Source organism: Mus pahari, chromosome 22, assembly GCF_900095145.1.
Source record: "Mus pahari chromosome 22, PAHARI_EIJ_v1.1, whole genome shotgun sequence".
In the NCBI taxonomy this organism is placed as follows: domain Eukaryota; kingdom Metazoa; phylum Chordata; class Mammalia; order Rodentia; family Muridae; genus Mus; species Mus pahari.
The window spans coordinates 15,911,447-15,920,594 of record NC_034611.1 but is presented as its reverse complement, the minus strand read 5'-3'; the positions used below and the strand labels follow the sequence as shown (position 1 = coordinate 15,920,594).

General features: G+C 40.9%; 1 protein-coding gene across 2 annotated transcripts in view; it reads right to left on the bottom strand.

Moving 5' to 3' along the window:
- Positions 1-9,148, bottom strand: part of Sdcbp (syndecan binding protein) — a 30,874-nt gene that overhangs the window by 9,594 nt on the left and 12,132 nt on the right. The window contains exons 3-5 of one of the 2 annotated variants that reach the window (XM_021222342.2): positions 7,521-7,602; positions 5,872-5,981; positions 697-858 (exon numbers count right to left, since the gene is read on the bottom strand). In XM_021222342.2, the coding sequence (XP_021078001.1) occupies positions 697-858; positions 5,872-5,981; positions 7,521-7,602 (354 nt within the window). The remainder of the gene's footprint in view (positions 1-696; positions 859-5,871; positions 5,982-7,520; positions 7,603-9,148) is intronic. The other variant, XM_021222343.2, reaches the window with a different exon arrangement.

Sequence of the window (9,148 nt, the reverse complement as noted above, 5' to 3'; positions counted from 1 at the left end):
AAAAAAAAAAAAAAAAAAGAATCCAGTAAGATAATGGTGAAGAAGGAAGAGGAGGAGGAGAAGGAGGAGGAGGAGGAAGAAGAAGAGGAAGAGAAGCAACAGGAAGAGGAGGAGGAAGAGGGAGAGGAGGAGAAGGAGGAAGAGGAGGAGAAAGAAAAAGAAAAGGAAAGAGAAAAGAAAACTGTAAATTGAGGTAAAGACCTACCATGTCCTTATGTTTTCAAATATATCTGAGGAACCGGTTTCATGTCTTTAGTGTGACAAGGGAGTCACAGACTCAATTACAAAGACCTGTTCACAATTTAAGTTCAAATTTTATGGACAGAAATAACTTGCAGAACCATCTCATAAATAATTATCACTTAGTTTAAAAATGTACACCCAATTCTCACTGGCCCATTTTTTCCTTTACTTTCCCATATGCTGCCCCATGTGAAGCCCCGAATTCTATCACACACCCTCTTTCACATGGTTATATAAACCAAATGGCATCATTTCAGTAAGGAGTATCAAAAGAAAAGCTCGGCATCTGCTTGCAAGTTCCAGCATGGCTTCTTCAAGTGGGTGCCTCCAAGTGAAAACTCTGGATTCATACTATTCCCCATTGTAGATGGTTATTACAGCTAGCAAACTATTTTCAATGATTTGACACGAATATTCTGTGACCTATTTAGATAAATTCAAAAATATACTTACATTATCTATTGACTTAAGTCTGAGCCCAATTTTTCCATCTTGATCCTTACACAAAATGACTTCACGAATCCCTTGCTTAATTTCTGCTCTCCGAATTCCAGCATCGTTACCTGTCACAGGTGCTACCATATAGTTCACACTGGATGGTCTTGCTACCAACTGCTAAGAAAAATACAAAATTTGACAGTATTTAGAAACACAGCAATTAACTGGAACACACTCAGTTATAGTTCTTATAAATATTGCTCCATTAACAAGTTCCCTCAGGTGAAGTCTGATTTCCACAATAATGACAGTAGTTTCATTTCCTTCTTCTGGTTTACTCCCCCATTATCCTTGGACAGAGAAGACTCAATGACTTGTTACTTAAGTCAACTGGCACCCCTGTGTATGGAATCTGCTGCTGAACTGCCCCAGCTAGCAACCACATAAGTGACATCAACTGTCTCCAAAGACTGCATTGCCCAAAGAGGTCATGCGACCTTAGACTGGGTAAGTGCACTTCCATGAAGTTGGTGGAGCACTGAAAGCAAGCATGAATCATTTTTCAGAAGATATTCTGTCGCCAACAACTACACTGCGGTTTGCTTTGATTTCAAACATATTTTCCTAGAACTTAAACGTCACACTAGACTTTTGCAACATTCTTTTTCCAGGGATTTTCTGTGATATAATCATAAAATTATCAACTTAAAAATAAGTTCAATATGAACAAGGCTTTAAGTCAGGAATGAAATAAAGAGACAACATAAAAACATATTAAACTGCTCTTGAAAAAATCTCCATGTGTACACATTGGGATTAGGAAAACCGAGGCCCCAAGAGCAGGGCAGTGGGACTGTGGCTGATCTCATACAGAAGGTAAGTCAGCTCCAAATGGACTCCAAAGCCCTAACTGTGGAGATCTGCCGAACACATAAAACTAGGAGAAAACACAAGACAAATCTCTCAATGATCTTTGTATGTAAGTAGAGCTACAACAAACTTAATAAGATCCTTCACAGCCGGGGTGGGGCATGATGGCGTACACCCAGAGGTGGGTGGATCAAGTTTGAGGCCAGCCTCAAAACAAACAAAAAAGTTCTTCACAACAAAAGCAGCATTCACCAAACTGAAGGCAACCCATGGAATGGGAGAAGTTACTTGAAAATCATCATGTAGTAAGTGGCAAATATCCAAATGCATAAATAACTCAAAACTCAACAGCAAAAACAGCACACTAAATTTAAAAATGGGCAAAATGCCTACATACAAGCTTTTCCCAAAGATAACAAGTAGGTGGGTGGGTGACAGATCGTTTATCATTAGAAAATCAAAGCCAGAAAAATGACATCACCACCTCATGTGTCAGTGTGCTGGGAACAAGCACAAGACTGACTCTAAGTGCTACCACATCGTTTTCAGACCATTTAATCATAGGGAGAAACCAAATTCCAGGTCCCAGGCCCTAGGGGAGCTGGGGACTTCCCAATAGCTGAAAAGCTTCTATTATAAGGAAACAGCTGAATGAGTCCAGACATCTCAAGGACAACTGCTCCATGTTGCTGGTGGGGTCAAACCAAGTTCATGTTCCCAGACCCAAGAACCTCCTCCAATTGGTGAAAACTCCCTTGCTAACCCTTTATGTCAAAATATGATTGAACAATGGTACAACCCACCGAACTTCTCCTGTTTTATGCTTTCATTCTTTAAATATGGCCTACAACATCCTTTCAGTCTACTTAATCAGTAGTGGCTTGATTGCAATAATTTTTGTCACCTACATTAGCCTGGTGCTTGAGTCACGTTGGATTTATGTTGGATTTAAGCAGACCCTTCAGCAAGTATTATCTATCAAAAAGACAGACGTGCTGATAAATGCTTCTGTCCTGTCAGATACTGAACACACTTGGAATAACCAATATGAAACAGTACGCAGGAGCCTCAAGTGAAAAACACATTTGCCATACAATTGAACACTCTCCCTTCTGGGCATATATGAAAAGGGAAATAAAATCCCAAGATCCCAATGATGCCTGCATTCCCAAATTCATGGTAGCATTAGTCATAGTTCAAAGCTTAGAAACAAGTGGCTGTCAACACATGACTAAAGAAAATGCAGTTTGTACATACACAGTGGCTTATTACTAAAGCCATAAAAAACAATGGCATTTGGACAATATGAATGACCCTATGTAATATGTATGTGTATATATATATATATATATATGAATATATATGTAGACATTATACTGGAGGAAATATGTCAGAGACAAAAAAGACAGCACAGCGTGATCTTCCTATGTGACGTCTATATATAGTCTCAGCAGTAGGACGCAGAAGACCCTTGTCAGGGGTAGGAGCGAGGCAGAGGAAGAACTTGACGGGGCCAGTAATGAGAAGATGGACAAAGTATAAAAACTTTCAATAACAAAAATAAGTCTGTGGTTCTAAGGAACAGCACAGTAACCATGGCAGTTAATATTGTATAACTGAAGCTCGCTAGGGTTATAACCACATACTTAAAAATTTCTAACTCTAGGAGGCAAAAGATACATTAATTCACTTGATTGTAGAAATATTTCACAATGTACACATATATAATAACATGTTGTATACTGTTAGAGATTGGTTCTAATGCTTTGATTCAATTGGGAATCTGCTTGTCCAAACATTAAAGGTCCTTGTCCTTAATTGGTGTTTAATTAATCAATAAGATGCCAGTAGCCAATGGCTGGACAAAGGGAGAGGAGGTGGGACTCTTAGAGTTGCTTGGGCTGGGATGCAGGGAAGAGGAGAGAGATCACCATGAGTAGAAGGAAGAGACTCAGGAACTACAAGAGAAAGAGCCAACCAGACACGGGAGAATCCGGGTGATGAGCAGCCACTTCCCTAACCAGGCTTGGGTGGCAGGAGAAGGTTTAGGGGAAGGTTTAGGAGTGCCCAGCCTTTAACGTAGCCAAGGTATTTTTTTAAAATTAACTGACGACTCTGTGAGTGTGTGTGTGTGTGTGTGTGTGTGTGTGTGTGTGTCTTCCATCCATGAATCCAAAGAGTTCCTGGGTGTGTGGTTGGAGCGTGTGACCTACCAAGAGCACAAAGCCATGTAAGCCCAAACTCACTGCTACAGTATACCTTCCGTATACAGTAATAAAGCTGGGGGGGGGGGGGAACTAAGTGGAACACAAAAACAAAACCTACATGGTATGTGAAGTGAATTCTGTACTAAGTGAAATGTATGCAAACAGAAATCTCCAGAACAAATTAACGAAATGGTAGAATAAGAAGAGAGTATACCACAGAGCCTTATAAACGCAGATACTTCTAAAGTAACTTCAGATTACCTTCAAGGCAAGAAATGTACACATGGGGAAGGGACACTGATGTGCTGGTCACACAAAGGGAACAAAGTATACAGACCTGGGCAAAGGAAGTCAGATACACTAAAATAATAGCTATAATTGGCTTTTTTCCTTTGTTAGAAGATAAATTTTCTGTAAACATGGCAATTAACATTTTTGTTTTCTCCATGCCTCTTTTTACTTTACTGTGGGTTGACTTTACATTTTTTTTACTTTAAAATTTTAAGATTTATTTTTATATAATTCATCTCTATGTCTGAAATTGCCACTTCTATGGATGCCTAAAGGAGCAGAAGATGTCATATCCTCTGGGGCTGTCTTCTGGAAGAGCAGCAAGCACTATAACCACTGAGCCACATCTTACAACTTGCCTAACCGCTCAGAGGCTGCAACTGTTAGAACCCCTCCTCTAGGTCTAAGCTTCAACAGGCTGCATCCCTAAGCTTTCTAGGTCCTAGCCCCTCATCCACTCCGTCCTAGGACAACAGCTGGCTCTTTGCACTTCTATCTGGGTTCTACTTTTTCCTTTGAAAATCTTTGACCATTTATCTAATTTCTTAAATCACCTCAGTTGAAATAGTGTTTTATCAACTGGATAATTGTTGGGAATCTGTTCTAATGCTTTGTCATATTTCAGCTCCCACAAGCCACACTTCCAGACCTGAGGTCCAGACCCCCAGCTGGCTTCCACTGGTAATAAAGAATTGGCATCCAACTAATGGCCGGGCAGAGAGATGGAGGCGGGACATTTAGATTAGAAGACTGTGTGCGAGCAAGAGACTGAGAGAGAAGGTAGAGAGGAGGGTAAGGAGAGGAGAATGGCCATGATGGGAGCAGAAGGATCAGACTAAGAGCTAGAGGAAAGAAAGTAACGCGTATGTAAGGGGAAAGTGGCCCAGAGGCCGCTCTCTCACTGGGGTCTTGGGTAGCAGAGAGGAAATATTCATTTAGCAAGTTGATTCAGGAATGCTGGAGGGGAGAATGTGCAAGCCCTAACCACAGGGAGGTTTGAAAGTGCCCAGCCACTGAGCAAGTTAGACATATCAAAAAGAATGTTCTCACTTTATTAAAAATAATGCGCTCTCTCTCTCTCTCTCTCTCTCTCTCTCTCTCTCTCTGTGTGTGTGTGTGTGTGTGTGTCTTTCATTTGAGAATCTAGACAGCTCTGGCATGTACCTGAAGCATTAACTAATTTACCAGTCAAGATCATAAGTAATTCAAGTAAGCTTTCAATAAATATTGAAATTTCAATATATAAAAGCCAGGTACTATATAAGCAGTAGCAAGAGGATAGAAGTGGATTCAGTCATGAAGCTTGTAACTATAATTATAGCAAGAGCTATGTGCTACATTCAGACCTAGAATCTCAGTCTAATTACATAAAAAAAAAAAAAGGTTTCTAATTACAAGAGGAGGAATATTAGGAACGTGAGCAAAATAATATGTCAGATATATACTAAAATGACTAATTTATCCAGAATGAAATTCTGTCTGGGACAAGACTTGATGTGAGATACGTTAAGAAATAACTGAACTACTTACTTAGTAACTATGTCAGAATTCCAAACCTCTGTGCAGTTAAACAGCTAGAAAGGATAAAACTAACTTAGAAACTCGGCAGGGGCCATATCACACTTAGGGAAGGATAAAATGCAGAAGACAAAGACCTAATAAATTCAACAGTGGATGAAAATGTTCAGAAGTACATCTAGAAGGAATTTTATAGTCTTAGGAGAGTCCAACCCTAAAGTTATAAATCTGTGAGTTTACTATAAGTGAGTCTACACCTCTGTATAGAGTACATCTTATGGGACTCAGATTAGACGGTACATACCCCTTGTGCTGGTGCTCCAGAGACCACGGGCATGTTCTCGCATATTTCAGCTTCATTTAGAGACAGTCCCATGTATTGAGAGAGCTCTGGATACAGTTTAGGATACAGATCTAATGTAAATAAAGAAAAAGGCATTGGCAGAATATTCAAAATAACAACTTAGTATGGACTTGCTGTGTTTAATTTAAAAAAAAAAAAAAGGCACAAAGATTTAGATGCATAAAATGGAAGGATATTGTCCCATCTTTGCCACAATTAGAATGAAAAAAGTCCATAACCACTTTAATGCAAAAGTCCTAAACTCTAACTCCATCTGAAGCAGTCTTAGCTTTCTAACCTAGTGAGTCACTCATCTGTGGCCATGGGGCACTTCAGGACCCACCACAGACCACCGTGAGCAGGTGTCCAAGTCCCTCATTTAAAATGGTCTAAAGCTGGCCATGGTGGCAACATGGGTTTAAGCCCAGAGCTCCACTTGTGAGGCAGAAGCAGGAGGATTGCCACAAATCTGAGACCAGCCAAGGCTAGATAACAAGACCTTCAAAGTTGAAGGTCACCTAGCCATCAGTAGACCTGTGCGAGTCAGCCTGTCTGCTTTAGACCCCTGCTGGAGACTCATCCTACACAATGCTACTCAACACTGAGAGCTGCTGCATTTCTCTTAAGAAAAATAACAAAAAAAAGTTCACAATACAAATATAAAATATAGAGATAGAAATAAAAGACACAGAGAGGTAACTACTCAAAGGTAAAAATAATTTTCCAAATAAATGACCTTGCCCCCCCCTTTTTTAACATAATCCTAAAACATTAGAAATTTGGGGATTATGGCACAAAGTCTTCAGTTCAGAATACCCGAAATGTTTAGCGCCTCCGCCGCTTAACTCGCTCCATACACAGCGATGGGATAGGATGGGGTGGTTCCTCTCAAGTAAGAGGAGACAATGTCAAAGCATGTGATGTACCCTGTCCTACCACTTTAAGAATGACAGGCTTATTCTAATGAAATGAGACAAACAGATGGTTTAAACATTAACAATAGTTAACTTTCTTTGAAGTGAGCTACTTCCAAAATCTTTTTCTATGGTCTATTTTGATTCCAGAGTAGGTTCATTACAAAGAATAAAGTTAAGAGATGGCATCAGAAGATGAAAGGCCACAGGAACTTAATCATTTCCTTAGTGTCTTAATGTCTTACAGAGAGGCTCTATCCTGAAGCCCTCTGACTCAGGGTGGAAGGAGGACAGGCTATGGTTTATCCAGTCTGAACAGCAACTCTTAGTTTTGAAAAATATCCCAAAAAGAAGACAGTTGGAAACTTCCTGAGTTCCCTGGCAAAGGAAGAAAGGGGCAGTTCAGGACAGATGCATAAGAGAGCGGCAGTTGGGAAAACTGTACTCCCATGGGAGAGTGTGTCTCCCACTAATGAACAGACTATGTTAAAGATTATAAATCAAACTAAGAATTTTATTATGCCCTAAGACTCATCTTCATACTCAAAGATCACTCTTAATTAAACAAGTTATTTCTTTAAAAAAAAAACCATAACATGTCAAAACAAAATCCCAGATTCTGAATTTCAGGGGAGAAGAAAACCTTTATATTTATCTCTGCCTCCCCACCCCACCAAGTGCAAAGTATAAGCCTACTTCCATCTGGAGGGAGAGCAGCAGCAGCGTCCACCAGAACAAATGCTTGGTTGGCAGGATTGGCAGAATAGGCAGTTTGAGCCTGGAAAAGAAAAGAAATATTTAGCAAGCCTGGAAAAGAAAAGAAATATTTAGCAAATAACAAAAATACCTACATCTTTTTTATATTATTTACATGTTAAATCTAGTACGTCACAAAACAAACTAACAACTGAAGTTTTACTCAAAGTTTCACTTTAAACAGTTCAGAAATCATTTTCACCCAAAGGAAATCTGTAAATTAAAAAATTGTGGAATACCTTAAAAACTGAAAGACAACCCTTTCCACATCTCACAGTCAGTGCCTAACAGTGTGCCTGCAGATACATCAACTGCACGTTCTTTTCTTTCTTGGTATTTGAGACCAACCTCAAACTCATCACTTAGCTAAGTGTGACATCCCCATCAACTCTTGACGCCCTTGCCTCCAGCTCCCCAGTCCTGGATGAGAGAGAGGCATACGCCACTGTGCTCAGCTTAGTTAGTGCTGGGGATGGGCGGATCCAGGGCTACGTTCACACAGACAAGCACAGGCTGTTGTTAAGAGTCTGGACCTGAAAGAAGTTCTACAATAATGTGGTGCTGAATGCAACATCCTAATGGCTACTGCAAAATAATTTACAAAATATGAACTGCCAGTTCGCTGCTGTGGTGAGATGGGCCAGAAAACAAGAAGGAATGCCATACTCTTCTGTAACTCCTTGCCAGGGCATCTCAAGATCAAAACCACACATGTCATCCATCCATGGAGCCAAGGCAGAACTTAGCCTGAGTGGCTGGACCAGGAATATTTTAAAATCTAGCAGGGACAGAGAGCCACCCCACTTCCTGCCCCTGCCCATTCCATCTCCTGGCGGCTAGCTCTCTGCTGGAACATCAAAGGACCTGTGAGGGCTCTCTGCTTCTCTTAGAGAGGTCAGCTGACATACTTTCCAGTCTCCCCTTGAGCTCTCCCTCCTGCTCTCAAAGCAGCGCCTACCTCACTGCTTCTGTACACTTTATCCCCAGGGAGGAGGCATATTTATTCTAGACTCACCACACCTCCTAAAGACCTCAAAAACCAACCAAACAACCAAGCAAAACGCTCCAACAAAGCTACCTCCATCTAAAGGGCTGGCGTGCATATTATACACTCCAACTTACATGTGTCTTCTGTCATTTAGACTGTACTAAGAAAATTAAGCCATCTTTGAAAATTGTAAAACAAATTTAAGGAAATACTATCTAGGACTAGAGAGATGACTTAATGGTTAGGAGTATTGACTGCTCTTCCAGAGGACCCATGTTCAATTCCTAGCTCCCACAAGGCAGCTCACAGCCATCCATAACGAGTTCCAGGGGATTTGACACTCTCACACAGACATACATACATACAACACCAATGCGAAGGGAGGGAGGGAGGGAGGGAGGGAGGGAGGGAGGGAAGGAGGGCAAGGAGTGTTCTTGGGCAGGCCCAAGTTCAGTTCCCAGCCCTGGAGCCTAGCAGGTCACAACCATGTCTAACTCCAACTACACTGCCAACAGATCTAATGCCCCGACTTCCAGGTTTACTTTCAAGATGCATGCACACGCACACACACACACACACA